The sequence below is a fragment of the Mesocricetus auratus genome, unplaced genomic scaffold (assembly GCF_017639785.1).
Source record: "Mesocricetus auratus isolate SY011 unplaced genomic scaffold, BCM_Maur_2.0 Super-Scaffold_6723, whole genome shotgun sequence".
In the NCBI taxonomy this organism is placed as follows: Eukaryota; Metazoa; Chordata; class Mammalia; order Rodentia; family Cricetidae; genus Mesocricetus; species Mesocricetus auratus.
Window position 1 is genome coordinate 13,414,807 of NW_024429183.1, and position 15,322 is coordinate 13,430,128.

At 46.0% G+C, this 15,322-nt stretch overlaps 1 protein-coding gene across 5 annotated transcripts in view; it reads right to left on the reverse strand.

The window, feature by feature from the left end:
* Nucleotides 1-15,322, reverse strand: part of Hydin (HYDIN axonemal central pair apparatus protein) — a 352,162-nt gene that overhangs the window by 99,202 nt on the left and 237,638 nt on the right. For all 5 annotated transcript variants that reach the window (XM_040736928.1, XM_040736948.1, XM_040736939.1 and 2 more), the window contains exons 32-41: nucleotides 14,353-14,486; nucleotides 13,728-13,864; nucleotides 13,412-13,539; nucleotides 13,000-13,191; nucleotides 12,552-12,701; nucleotides 10,137-10,376; nucleotides 7,487-7,655; nucleotides 4,688-4,861; nucleotides 3,640-3,813; nucleotides 2,134-2,307 (exon numbers count right to left, since the gene is read on the reverse strand). In XM_040736928.1, coding sequence (XP_040592862.1) covers nucleotides 2,134-2,307; nucleotides 3,640-3,813; nucleotides 4,688-4,861; nucleotides 7,487-7,655; nucleotides 10,137-10,376; nucleotides 12,552-12,701; nucleotides 13,000-13,191; nucleotides 13,412-13,539; nucleotides 13,728-13,864; nucleotides 14,353-14,486 — 1,672 coding nt within the window. The remainder of the gene's footprint in view (nucleotides 1-2,133; nucleotides 2,308-3,639; nucleotides 3,814-4,687; nucleotides 4,862-7,486; nucleotides 7,656-10,136; nucleotides 10,377-12,551; nucleotides 12,702-12,999; nucleotides 13,192-13,411; nucleotides 13,540-13,727; nucleotides 13,865-14,352; nucleotides 14,487-15,322) is intronic.

Consider the following 15,322-nt stretch of genomic DNA (forward strand, 5'->3'; position numbering starts at 1 on the left):
TCCCAATGGCACCAGAAACCAGTGTGGGGCTCATTCATTCCCTTGTAGCCTTCAGCAGGATCCAGTTCTGCTCACTCATCAGTTCAATGTCTTTTTGTTTTTTAAAATACATCTTAGGTGTCGACTCTACAGCCTACACTGCTCCCAGGGCTGTGAATACAGTAGTGAGGGAAATGAAGACAACCCCCGCCCCAGAAGCATCTGTACTGAGAGCAGCTGGGACAGACAACCAAACAAATAAGTGAAACAAGAAAACTGTGCTAATTAGAGCAAAGGGCTCCAGAGCAAGAAGGCAGAAGATGTGAAAGCCCCATCCACCCGTCTTCCTTCCTCCAAAGCTGCATGGTTATCTCCTTCTCTCCCCAGTGCCAGTCCTGCTGAGTCCCTGCCTTCAGGTGCCCACCCCCATCTAAGTGCTCCCTGGCTTTTCTCTAAGTGCTTCCTGCTAACATGGGAGTATTCTCGGAGGATCTCCCTACTCCTTCGGGGCCTCTCTGGGCCAATTCCATCTTCTCCAGTGTCTGAAGCTCTCATTTCATTGTCTCCAGCTTGATGGCACTCAGTTCAGGAGCTCAAATTCATCATCTTGCCAGGATGCTAACATAATCACTTGGACCGTTTGTTTATTGGAAAAGGAGAATGCTTAAAGGAGTTAGAATCATGACATTGCTTGGGGGTTTCCCTGAAGAACTGTTTCTCTTTATCTACCCAGAAAAGAGCCTTGTTTTCTCCCATGATCATTCCAAGTAGAGGGACTTTGAGTTGATCAACCAGCAGGTGTGGTGCTATGAGGAACTGTGCCATGTTGTTAGGGCTGTTCACAGAGATGGGTTCCAGCTCCAAGAAGGTCCTATGCTTCGGACTCAACATATGTTTTTCCTTGTGCAGTTGCTTTCTTGACCCGTGGTCCTTGAATGACTGGATGGAGCCAGGATTCTTGACTTGTAAAGGGAACAGCACACCAGGCCTCTCTATGATGAGATCCAAAAAGTTCAATCCATCTTCATATGCTGCCTCCTCGCCCCCAGGATCCCTTCCATGGCGAATGACGCTACTCTCCTACGTTCTGTGGCTAGAAGTCTCTGTGATCACTCCTGAACATCCCCTGATCCTTCGATTCTCCACCATGCAGGTAGACTCAGAGCCAGCTGAACCCAGGCCATTTCCTCTGCTTTTCTATTGCTCCCTTTATATTATGAGAGGTATTTTCCTACTATGGTTTTTGGACATCTGGGAGGCATACCACAGTCACCCAAAAATTCTTCCTTTTCTTCAATAGAGTTCGACTTCCAAATCAAAGCTAATGATAATTGATCCAGTCAGCCTTCCCACCTCTGAGTTACCATCAACTTCCCTGATTTCTTGTTTTTTCCCTTGTCTCTATCTTGCCTGTCAATAGTCACCTTATCCCCAAAAGCCCATTTCCATGAAGACTTTCCCAAGTCACCTTTTGTTGGAACCTTCTAGTCCCAAACTTACTCTCTCACAGAAACTGAAACTTTTTTGGTTGTGGTATTTCCTCTGTGCTGACTAAGCTTGTCTGTGCCTCCCCTCCAAGTGTCAGCCCAACTGCAAGATTGGTTGTGTCTCTTATGGTCCTGTTTTCTACTGTGTCAAGCATACACCTGCACTGCTCATGGAATAATACCTCTGTATGCTAGGTGAAGAGACTGGCAACATGTCACACACCAGCCTTCGACCAGGAAGCTCAATGTGATGAGCAGAGGGATGATCTTACCAGCAAGGGTACCACCACTTGACCAGAAGAAGCCAAGAGGGGCCTGAGGTGGTAAAGTGCTTGCTATGCAAGTCCGAGGACCCGAGTTCAAAGTCTGGTGTGGTAATGTGCACCTGGAAGCCCAGTGTTGGGAAGAAGAAACAAGTGGATATTTGGGCCTCATTGACCAGCTAGCCCAGCTAATCAGTGAACTCCAGACCAATGACAGACCTTGTCAACAAACCAGGTGGGCAGTTCCAGAGGACACCCAAGGCTGTCCTCTGACTTTTACATGTACATGCCCTTACATGCATATGTACCTACACACACACACACACACACACACACACACACACACACACACACACACACATGCCCCCTCCCACAGAGAGGAAACCATGGAGAATGGGTCTTACCTGACTCCTCGGCTTCCCTCATGGACTGCTCTATGGCAGCCCTGATGCACAGCTCCCTGGCCCGAATCCCTGAGATGTTGTTACTGTCTGACATGGCTTCCAGGACAATGGAGTCGATGTTCAAGCAGGCTGCATTGTAGTACTTGGCCATGCTGATGGCGTTGGCTGTCTTTCCTGTAAAAATGATTCTTACTCACTCAGTGTCTTAGACAGAAGTCTGCAGAACAGAGGACTCTATGGAGTGATTTCTGAGTGCTTTACCTCCCAGTCAGGGGGCTCAGAAGTTCAAAGCCATTCTCAGTTATATAGGGAGGATGAGGCCAGTCTCAACTAGAGTCCAAGAATGAAAGAAAGAAAAGGAGGGAGGAACTGAGGGAAGAAGGAATGGAGGGAGGGAAGGAAGGAGAGAGGGAGGAAATGGGTTACACAGGATGCTGAACTATGACCCCTAAAGATGTAGATGTTCCCATCCCTGGAGCTGTAGGGGTGTTCCCTTATATGCAAAGTGTGATCATTTTGCAGGTGAGATCAGTTTACAGAGTCTACCATGGAACATGACTCCAGATTATCTGAGTGGCCTCCATCTCACTACAGGGGTCCCTAGAAAATGAGCAGGAGGACTGCAGTCAGAGGGGTCCCTAGAAAATGAGCAGGACTGCAGTCAGAGGCGGTGCTGTGACAGCAAGACACGGGACGTGAGTGCACTGCCAGCTTTGAAGGCGGGGGCTGCTGCCTTGAGCCAGAAATGTGAGTGATATTCCTAGGTGCCAGGAAAGTCAAGAAAATGGACTGTCCACTAGTGCCTCCCAAAGGTAAAAGAGCCCTGCTGACCCACTTAAGCCAGGGCCTCCAGGGCTGTGGAGAGGGTAAATCTGTATCCCTTCAAGCAGCTAAATTTGTGGCTGTTACAGGGGTGCTATCAAACAGGAATAAATCCTAAGTTTGACACTTTCTCCTTATGAAAGGTATCAGATTATGAATATCTTTTCTAAAAATGTGTCTCTCTCTGCGTGGTACCTGTGTGTGTGTAGTGTATCCACGCTGGCACGTGTGGAGGACAGCGTTTGATCCAGGACATCTTCCTTTGATGGTTTCTACCCTTTCTTTTAAAGTCAGGGTTTTAAAAGAGCTTCATCTGGACCGGCTGCAGTGGACCCATGGGACCAGCTTCCAGCACTGGGGTTACAGGCACAAACCAGTGCTCTCAGCTTCTATGTGGGCTCTGGGGAGGGGTCCAGACCCATGTCTTCATGCTTGTCCTGCAAGCACTTTAATGATGCACTTTTGTGGTGCTGGTTTTCCAATTGTAAACTAGACACAAAACCATTTACATCTCTTTTTTTTTTTGAGACAGGGCCTCTGGGTACATGCCTGTAATCATTTGATATGCTGTTCCTCAGATCAAACTCTTATGATTGGCCCTGACCATGGCTGATGTCGCCACAGTTCCGTGGGGAAGAGACATGGCATCTCTGACCATAGTCTCCCCTCAGGATTGTCACATACCTGACAAGGGTGTCCCGTGGACGATAATGGCGATACCCTTCCGGTTCTTGGCCAGGCGGCCTTCTGCAGAGATGTCGATGCCTAGATGGCGGGCAATCGCCTTGCTCACCGGGTTGCTTTCTACCTCTCCCACCTCCTCAGCAGAGTGACTGTCTGTGCTCTGGATCTTGTCAGCTGGAAATCCAAACTGCACATGAGTGCATGCCCAAGTATGCATGCCAGAACTTACATAGATACCAACAGAGGTGGGGATGAAGTTTTCTTTTGAAATACCCTTGTTTCTAAAATGCCCAGTTCTGCAGCAGTCCCCACCTGTGCTACACGAGAATGTCTCATTGGGCTAATAATGTATCTCTGCATTTTAAAATAATGACAAAAAGACATTCATTGACTTAAATTCCACTTGGAGGAAATTCTCTTGTTGAAAAAGAAAAAGGATGGCAGTGTGGAGAGGAGTCTGGAGTTGGCTCTCGGGGTCCAAGGCACTTCAAAAGATAGAGGCAGAGTCAGGATTGTAGAACGGGGTAAAGGTGCCAAAAAGGTCAGGGACCACTCGAGGGTGAGTTGAGCCAGGTTGAGCTAAACACGAGGCATGACACTGGAACTGTGCCTTTGTCTGGGTTTGTCGTTGTGTTCCCTGGCTTCAACTCAGATATCAGAGAAAAACAAAGGTCAGAAAATGGGTCCATGATTTTGGGAGGTAGAGTGAAGAAGGGTTTCTTGACGTTATGATTCGAGGGGCATTTGGAAGGATGCTCTCCACTTCCTCAGAGTGTTTCTTTAAACATTTCCCATTGGCTATAATGTTAGCATTAAGGGACCAGGTCTCCCTTGTTCTAATTATACGCAACTGACTGCAACAAGAAGAAAACATCACAGGCTAAGCTGCCCAACAGCTTCCGTGTTCATAGTACAATTTGAGTAGATGGGTCACTAGAGGGTATATGAGGTGGGTGGGAAGACATTGCAGGAGGCCCTGAGTACCCCTCTTATGGGGAAAGCTATGCAGAGATTGACAGAACTGCCCCCTGCCACAATGCTCGGTTACTTTGGAGGGTTAGTTTCTCCAGGCTTTCTTCCTCCTCATCCTCATCTGGGAAGCTTTTGGATTCACCCACAAGATGCCGCTCTTCTAGGTTGGATGTGGCTGAGATCCCTCGGCTTAGTGATGTCCTCTTTGTGCTGGTGGAGGTTCCCTGGTCTGATGCCATCTCTTCTTCTTCTGCAGGGGAAGCAGAGGATGGAAACACACGGGAAAGAGCTGGGTGGGGAGGAAGGGGGATGGGGAAAGAGAAACGGAAGAGTGGCTGTGCTGACCGGGACCCTGTACTAGCAATCCTAGTGACCAAGAACAACAGTCGGCGGGCTCTAGCGCTTCCTCTGCACACAGCGTTTCTGCATTGAAACATGTTTACATACCGAAAGCATACATTTGCCCAGGACACTTGGAGAATTCCTAAGAGCCCCAAATTATAGTTTAAATTGAAAAAGAAAAAGCAATAAAGACTGAGCTAGACACATGGTGACAGGGACTGAAGCCGGTTTTTTAATTGCCAGAGCAGGAGACACACTGCTCCGCAGATTAATTTTCAGGCTTTCGGGACCATGTGGAGATTGTTCTGTGCATAACAGCCTGGAGCCTGCCTCCACACTTAGCTTCTCACCAACATTTCATGTGTCACTGTTAAGTGTGTCTGACACCTGTCAGACCAGCACCCATGCTATTATCGCCTTTTCCATAGCATCTCAGTGGGCACAGCAGTCTGTGTCAATGCTAGGTGATCCCCTCTAACTTAGGAACACTATCTGCTTTGTTTAGAATTGAGATGTGACTAGAGGCAGCTGCCATCCCTGGGTCATGATCAGAGAAGAAAGCGTCCACAGCATGAGAGCAGATTGGACCAGTGTTGGGAGACAGATTGGTGAGCATCCATCCTGGGCTCCCACTGGACCCATCAGCCCTGGATCCAGACCATCTTCTACTGGGACAAATGGAAAAAAATCAAACTTATAACTTTGATGTGTATAGACTTCAAGAGCAACAAGGCTCTTGTCTGCCTCCATGAGGTCCCTTGTACAAGGCAGGCTGAGTGTCTCCTGAGGCCACCGGACATCCCTCTGACTGGAACTTCTCTCTGATCATCTTCCTGCCTGTGAGATCTGCAAAGGGAGGAGCCTTGTACCATTTCATCTTCTTTCCAGCCCTCCAGCTCAGGACTTGCAACACAGTGGGCAATTATGTATGCATTTCTCTCTCCCTACATCTGTACACTAAAGCCTTAACCCCTCAATGCCTCAGAAGGTGACTTTATTTGAAAATAAGCCCTTTAAGTAGGCAATTAAGGTTCCCAGGGCATCACGTATATATGTCTGGATTTAGTATGACTTTTATCAGCATTTGAAGAGATTAGGACAGAGATCCACAGTGGGAAGGCACAGGAGGAAGAGAACTGTCCACAAGAAGATGGGTTTCAGAAGGTACCAACCCCAATGACACCTTGATCAATTATATATAGCATCTAGAACTGCAAGATCCACTTGCCCTGCGACAGCTGTAAAAACAACTCCAACAAGTTACTGGTGCTGAACACTGAGTGGAGAGGCAGCCTTTCCTGCAAGCCAAGTGAACTTTCCGTGACTGGCTTCTCTTTCCTTGGGAGACCATAAGGCAGGAGGCAAGGATTCCATTTGTACCATTAGGTCGTCCCTCACATGCCACACTTTGTTGAGCATGTCATGTACCAACTGCTCTCCCATGTACTAGGCTCACAAGCAAAGGCTATGAGGTGTGTGTGTGTGTGTGTGTGTGTGTGTGTGTGTGTGTGTGTACATGTGAACATGTAGAGGTCCTCCCGCTTGTTTGAGATAGGGTTTCTCCAACACTGCTGCGTATGTCAGACTAGCTGGCTTGAGTATGCCCAGACCAGCTCCTGGGTACTCCACCTCTTATTCCATCAGAGGAGCTCTGGGGTTGCAGACATACATCACTGTATCTTGCTGTACATAGGTTCTGGGAACCTGGTTCTCATGCTCACTGGCAAGCACCTCATCCGCTGAGCTGTCTCAACAGCTCTTGTCTAATGGGAGATGCAGGCATGAAGAGCAGAACTGTTCGTGCAAGGACTCTTAACACAGAAGAGAGTGAGACTAGGTTGGGACTATTTCCAGCATCAGGGACAGAGAAGCAAAAAGGAAACAGGGTCACAGTGTCACCAGCCATATATTCCTACAAGTCAGGAAGGGGCCATTCTGTTCAAGTACACAAGAGAAGCCCTCGGCAAGGGATAAGATAATACAGGGCTTCTGGACCAGAGAGGACAAGATGGTGAGAAGACAGGGAAGCCCATGATGGGTCTGGAGGACCACAAAAGGGCTGCACTTTTTAAATGTAAGTTACCCTGTCCCCGGCCACTTGAACACATTAGGGGATTGATTTTGGGAGACATTATCTAGGCATGCCCACAGGAAGCAGTGGTGTACAGTGATTGCTGTCAGTTACATGCAGGAGGATTTGGACTGGAATCCTGGTTCCTCTACACACAGCTGTGTACTTGGACTCTCTTTGCTTCAGTTTCTGTGCAAATCCTTTGGCTCAGCCTCTAGCACACATTCTTCTGTCCATACTCACTGTTTTTAACTCTCAGCATCCCTAGACTCTAGTGAGAGCAGACTGTGTCCAGTTCTGCATCCTTAGCACAAAGGCCACAGGACCTATTTGGTAATGGTCTTAAATAGGATACAGCAGGCACCTAGTACCTGGCAGGTACTCAGGAGCTGATTGGTCCCACGGCAAGGGTAATTTAAAGGGAGTGGAACAATGACCAGAGTCCACGGTACTTCATCTCACCGTTATCCTGTGCCATATTCTCCAGATATTTTGCCTTCATCTGCTCTTCTTTAGATTTCTTCACCTCCCTAAAGTAGTCATAGATCTCCTGGGGCAGCTTTTCCCCTGGGTTCCGGGGAGGCAGCAGCAGGGTGTTGTAGGAATCATAGCCCTTCAGCTGTCGCAAGATCTGCTCAGGGGGAGAATGAGAACTGCTGTTGGCCTCATTGGAGGTTTCCTCTTGCTTGCTGGCCTCCTCAAAGCCCCGATTTTACTAGAGACTGAGATCTACAGAGATGCTTTGTGGGTTTCACATAGTGGGGCCCTTTGGAGAGGTCTGAAGGCAGAGCACCACCCTGAACTTACAGGGATGCAAAATCTTTAGTTTGCTCCATACATATGTGGGAGACAATTTTCTTCTTTTTTTTGAAAATAGTACACATACTTTTTTTCTAATAACAGAGAATTCTAATATCCTCTCTGAGTGAGTCATTCTTAAAAAGTGTGGTCACTTAATGAGAGGGATATGTTCTGAAACATGAGAAAAGCATTATTAGGTTATTTTTGTCATTATTATAAAACTAAGATGGCTATGATATCATTATTAACTGAAATATTGTACAGTGCAGTGTCGTACTGTGTAGAGGTGAACAATATTACACTTAGTAAGGTTGCTTCCTCATAAATAGAGAACAGAGAGAAAATTGGTAAAATGACTCTCTCTTCCTCTCTCTCTCTCTCTCTCTCTCTCTCTCTCTCTCTCTCTCTCTCTCTCTGTGTGTGTGTGTGTGTGTATGTGGGCTTCTCAATGAAGTATTTAAATATCAGATAAATAGCAATTTTAGTATATAATACTTTGACACAATTATACTATGTTTTTATGTATTTAAACTGTAAATGTAATCGCAAATTCTTCCCTTCTTAAGTCTGGCAACCCTAGAGTGCATGTAAAAAGCAATGACATAAGGTCATAAAAAGCATGTACATCTACAAGATGATTTACTGACATGACTGTCTGCTTTGTTATGTGAACCTTTTCTGTGATCACTTTTAGTTGTTTAGATAGCAATAATCCATAGATTAAGAAAAAGGAAAATTCAGAGACAGGGGAAGGGCAGGGAGGGATGGGGAGACAGACAGACATGGAAACAGATAGGGAGACAGAGACAAAAACAGAAAGAGAGACACAGAGAAAGAGAGAACACTGGATTTCCCACTAGGTCCTGGAGGGTGGAAGGAAGTGTCACAGTTTTCAAGAGCTGGATGAACCATTGGTCCAGAATTCTGTAGCCAGTAGGAAGAACATTCTCAATAATCAGGGAGGAAATGGAGACATTCTCAGATGAAGAAAAATGAAAATTTCACCAGCAAACCTACCCTAAAGGATAACTAATAGAGTGTTGGGGCTGCAAATTACAATGACAATATATACGAGAATGTCATAATGAAACTCATTATTCTGTGCAACTAATTAAAAACTAAGAATAAAAATAACAATGGATCTTTAGATGGAAAGGCAACAGTAAAAAGCAGCCTTGGAAAGCAGAAAGAAAATGGTGAAAAATGGAAAGAATAAAAGGGTAAATGCTTCTCCTGTGTGGTTTTCTAACAAAAACTATACAGTTATTTTCTATAGGAAAATAGATGACATTTACATAAAATGAGGAGGGTGAACCCCAATTTGTCATGGAAGTTACACAGACATAATATAATGTGTGTAGTAATAACTAAAGATGCCTTATGAAGAGATATACTCAAAAATGCTCCAGTAAATTGAGATGGAAATGCTAGACAACATTGGAAGGACTAGTAAGAAGCCAACACAAATACACAGAGGACAAAAAACAAAAACAACAAAACAAAATGGCAGATGTAAAACCTAATACATCAAAAATTACATTAAATGTAAATGGTGTACAAATGCAAACTAAGGGCAGAGATTGACATAGCACATATATTTAAAAATTATTTGTGTGCATGCCTTTGTGTGTAAGTGTGTATGTGCGTGTGTGTGTGTGTGTGTGTGTGTGTGCGCGCGTGTACGCATGTGTAGGGTGTAGCTTGATGTTCATTATCTTCCTCAATCTCATTCCACCTTATTTTTTTGACTCAGGGTCTTTCACTGAATTCTGAAGCTTACTGATTTAGCTAGCCTGGTTGATTCCAAGGAATCCTCAATGGACCTCACCTGTCTCTGCCTTCCCAGTGCTAGGATTACAGGTGTGCACTACTGTGTCTGGTTTTTTTCTCATGGGTGCTGGGGACTGAACTCACTCAGGTCCTCATGCTTCAAGAAATGAACTTCACTAACTAATTCATCTCCCTGTCCTTATTAAGTGTCTCAACTAAAAGACGTCTAAAAGAAAGTCATTTCAAGTACAATGTCAGTCTGTTCCACGCAGTTCTTTACTGTGTAAATACTGACCATAAACATGCATTGGCTTGAAAATTTGTTTAAAGGTGCATATTGGAACTACAGAAAAGCAGGTAAGTTCTTGCGGGGAAAGAAGCAGGTGGGGGAACCCTGCAGAGAAGGGAGTGGCAAACTGACAAGGAAAGCGGAGGGGAATGGCCAGAGGGAAGGCACTGCAGATGCTGGGGCGGGGCCTGGCACGGCAGGGGCGGGGCCTGGCACAGCAGGTGGGGGTGTTTGGTTTTGGTCTCTGCTCACCTTCTCTTCTAAGAGGTACTGCTGGTCGAATTCTAGGGAGTAAAACTCAATGGGGAAATTGCAGGGGTTTCTCACAATCACCTCGGCCTCATCCCCTGATGCATAAGGCAGGAGGGGCCCCAGTTCCAGAACTGAAGGGCTGAATTCCAGGCGCGGCTCCAGACCTTGGCCCTGTGCCAGGAGCGCAAGCTTCTGAGTGCTCTGGGCAATATGGAACATCAGCGATTGGCTGTACAACTTCTAGAAAACACGGAAACAAAGTAATCTTTCCCCCCTCCACAACACACAATGTAAAACTGAGACCACCATGGGACAAACTGTCTCTCTTGTGGGGAAAGTGAAATCACCACAGTGGGATTCTTACCTGCTGTGTATATAACATGTTTCCTACATAGCCGTGGAATGCTATCAAAGTAGTGGGTACTTATGTGCTGTGTATATAGCAGGTTTCCTACATAGCTGTGAAAGAGCAGTCACTGTAGTGGGTACTTATGCGCTGTGCATAGCATGCTAGGCACTGCATGAGGGCTTGATCACTTACAGTAGGTCTAAGTGTCATCTTCATGCCTCAGAGTTTCCTGAATGGGTGCCACTCTCTATCACTCTGGGCCTCAGGCTGTCAAGGCCCATGGGCAACAGAGAGTATGGTAGAAAAGCCAGGAAGTCACATCTTCTGCCATCATGGACTTCCACCAATGACACTCAGGAACATGACAAGCATCCCACCTCCCCTGCTCCATTGTGATATTTGTCTCATTCAGAAGTGATAAAAATCCCAAATCAGGCTGAGGATAGCTCAATTTCCAGTTCCACAAAGAAAATAAGATAAAGCCCACATTTTGTAAACCCTTGCTAGCCTTAAGACACACTTAAGAACAGCAGGCATGTTACTCGTTTTCATCTAAAGCATGGGGAAGTCAGATGTGCTGGTGTACGTGCTTGAAATCCAGCAGAGGCAGAAGGTTAGGGCAAGTCTCAGGCCAGCCTGGTCTACTTAGCAAGTTCCAGGCCATCCAGAGATACATAGCAGAACCCAGCCAAAAGCCCAAGGGGGAGGAGGTGGAGGAGGTGGGAGAAAGAAGGGGGAGGATGGAGAGAGGGAAGGAGAAGGATGGGGAGGGAAGAGGGGGACAGAAAGGGACGCTTCAGCCTCGGCAGCATGGTCGGCAGACTTTGATAGGCAGGAACGCAGGCTTCATCTTAGAAGGAAATAGGAAGTTATTTATTTACTTTTCTGCTTTCCCACTGCAGATTCTGAACATTTCTTCAAAGCTATTACCTGGGAAATTAGAGTTAGCCACATGTTGTATAAAATTCACATTTTTCCTATACGAGAACAGAGTATGTGAGGCATGGGGGTGCATGGCTGCAACCGCAGTCCTTGTGAGGCCGAGGATCGAGAGTTCAAGGCCATCTTGGTGTGACTTAGTGAGCTCTGCGCCAGCCTGGGCTACATAAAACCCTGTCTTTGAAAACAAAATCAAAAGGAAAACACATCACTCAGATGTCTTTAGCTCTGAATAAAAGTTGTCATGGTGAGACTTTTGGAGATCCTCTCCGGTTTTAGGATTTTATTATTCTTGCCATGCTCTCCATTAGGAGTGACTTTGGACTTATGTCATTTATCGAAGAGATGTTTTTCAGGCTCAGGGAGGCTTTCTGCCGGGAAGTACTGACTACCGTGGTGACTGATGGTAGAGTTAATGATTACTGGGTTACTGATAATACACAGGGGAGTGTGCTATGTGCTCCATTCAGTGTCATTAATCTTCAAAATGACCCCAAGAGCCCTGGTTGTGACTCAGTACTAGCTTATTGGAATTCCCAGTGTCCAGCTGCTTTTAAATTCTGATCCATAAGAAGGTACACACAGTGCATATAGGCTCTGGTACCTAATACCCTAAGTAGAGTCTCAGCAAGGTCTCCTGTAATGAAACACACAAATATTTTGGCAGTTGCAATGTTTGAAAACAAAGTAGGATAAAGAAAGGCAAAACAGCCATGTCAGTTCAAATGGGAATTTTTCCTATTGAGTAAGTTTTAATAAGAAACTTATGAAATTTCAACCCCCTCTCTTTTGAGCTTATTGGATTTCAGAATTGCAATAAGGGAGTTTTGATATGGGAGTGTTATTGCTTTTTATGTTACTTATGAACAAGTTGAGGCTTAGTCAGACAAGTGACTTGTTCAGAGATACATAGTCTGTAGATACAGAGGTGGAATACCACTAATACCATGCTGCCGAGAAAGTCTGGATGTTACTCCGGGCTTCTGGGAGTAGCCCAGCAAGTGGTGAACTTGAAGAGCATGCCATCCACAGAATGGGAAGTATGAATATCAGGCGAGCCTTGGCCTTGACCTCAAAGAGACCTAGAAGAAAGATCTCTGCAAAGGCTCATATTTTTTCAAGCTCACCTCTTCTTTGGGCATGAATTTCACTTGTACATTGACCCTCTCGCCAGGATCCAAGACTCCAGAAGTGGGTTGGATCTCAAAGATCCGAGACTTTGGAATCATCTCCGCTCGTATTTTCCGTCTTAAGTATTTTGGCATGTGTTTATCCAGCTGGGTAATAAATGTCAGACAGTTAGATAATTTACGTGGCAAACAGATCTATTCTATTCGCCACTCACAAGAGCTACATTTTCCAGAGTGCTTTCCAGGCACCAGGGAATGCGCACCAGAGGCAGAAGGGCAGTAAGACATTATATCCAACAGCAAGGCCTGATGACATCTTTGAGTTTCAGGCTTAGGGACTGGGCAACAGTTAACACTGAGAGTCTAGTTAAAATGATAGGATGAGAGGTCTAGAGCCTCCAACTCTGACTAAAGTAGAGATAGAGAGAAGGGAAACACAATTCACCTTGTTGGTAGGCTGTGGGGTGTGGACAAACCATTCACAAGGAACTTGGAGAGGGTTGGAAAGCTGGATGGTTTCTACCATGCACTGTCCACATTGAATCGTAGAAAATTCTACTTTGTTGCAAGACAGGGTCATACTTGGAATGGTCACAGTGGCTTGGAGGCAGAGGTGAATGGTTGGCCCTCCAGACACCTGGAGTGGGCAGAAAAGTGCAGTTACCATGTGGCTTGGAGCTAGGAACTACAGCAGCAGCAGCGACAGCCTCTCCGGCTGGAGATGGGGCTCAGTGATAGACATCTTCCCTAGGATGCTCAGAGCCCAGCTTTTGATCACCACTACTGCATCTTCTCGGGGCTCTCAACGGGCTTGGCTGGCACCTGGAGGGCCCTGTGGGCCCCGTGGTGCACCATACCTTGATGGGAAGAATGACTTCTTTGCTCCCCACAGGAAGATTAGCCCCTTGTGGGTCGCATCTCACTTCAAATGCTTCCGTCTCACAGTAGGGCAGATGTTTTACACGGTCTAGCTCAGTGCTGAAGCCTAGACGGAGACAAAGGAATTTTTTTTCATCATGAACAAGGAAAACAGCACCAAGGAGCTGCTCTGTGTAGCAGGACCTCTGGGATAGGCTAACCAAAGTACCACTGAATAGCCCAGAAACTTCTTCAGTGAGCAAACAGCAGGAATGCTCTTCTAGAAGAATGGGCACCCAGGTGGCCTCCTGGTACCTGTGTCACGAAGCACATGCTTTTCTGCATGGAAGGACACTGGAAAGTGACTGGTGTTGGTGATCTTGATGATGTGGGTTCGAACGTCACCGAGCACAATGTAGCCAAAGTCCAGGATGTACTCTGGTAGCTGGATTCTGAAACAGTTAAGGGGCTATCCTTACTAGTCACTTTCAAGCCTGGAAGGCACTTTTCCCCAAAGGAGAAAAATGTAAGTTCTCTCCTGTATGTAACTTTATTTTCCAGGTGGAGAACAGCTAAGGGCCATCAGAAGAGAGACTGGAAACTCCATGCATTCTTCAGAAGTCCACATGTGTGTTTGGCCATTACCTAGAAACACGTTCAGTGTGGGTCCCCATGAACCTAAAATGGGGGCCTGTCTATTGGATGCGGTATTCTGGCTTTAAGTCTAGAATTACCCAGTTGGCTTGATCGTAGGGATGGCAGCTAACACAAGGTGCATGACTTTCAGTCCTAGGTGATCAATTATTTTCTCAGGACTCGCACACGCGCACACACACACACACATACACACACACACACACACAAAAAAAAAACAACCCAAAAACTGTTTGCTTCACCCCACTCTGGAACAAAGGCAACACAAACACAAAAGGGCCCTCACTTGGCTATTTTGCAGCGACTCCGGTGGCTGAAGTAGGTGTCATCTGTGGTACTGGCAGAGATGGCTTTCTGGTGTTCCAGGGCATAGTCTTGGACTATAAGTCTCTCTACTTCCATCTGGAGATGAGCACTTAACTGGAACAAGAAGAAGAGCAATCCAGAAGATTGTTCTAGAATATGTATTCTCTTTACTTACGGTTGGTAAGAATTTTTTCCACACAGGGAAAACTACTGGTTCTTTTATCCTTTCCATGTTTTAAATGTGTAGCAAGTAAACATTAGTTTCACAATGAATAAATTCTCATGTGCTCATAAGTGAGGAAGGGTCTTTTTCAAAACTGTTTTTAACATTTGTTTATGTGTGCGAGTGTTTTGCCTATATGCATTTACTTGTACCACATGTGCCTGGTGTCCATGTACTTCAGAAGGAAGCATCAGATCCTCTGGAACTGGAGTCAGGGATGATGTGAGCCACTGTGTGGGTGTTGGGAAATGAACCTGGGTCCTCTGGAAGAGCAGCAAGGGCACTTACTTGCTGAGCCGCCTCTCTAGGCCCAAATAATAGAGTTTAGACAAATGTCTTGACATAGGCTGGCAAGGTGACTCAGCAGGCAAAGAGGCATTTGCCCCCAAGTGTGATGACCTGAGGTCAGTCCTTAGGTGGAAGGAAGAACTAACTCCCATAATCTGCCCTCTGAATGTCTCACTACACTGAGACACGTGCACAGTGTCCTGACAAGTAACTATGTAATAAACATTTTTGAACATACTAATGTATTGACAAAAATTATTAAGTATCACAGAACTACTGTGTGTTTTCTCTGCATGACTTCAGCCTCAGTGGACATTTTTATATTCCTGTGCAAGGACTCAGAGGTAGGGTGTTCTGCCCCCGGGTTCTCTGTTAAAGTTTCCCTTGTTTAGATGTGTGTCTGTGATTGTGTGCACTCGAGCCCAGCGGTCCACAGTGG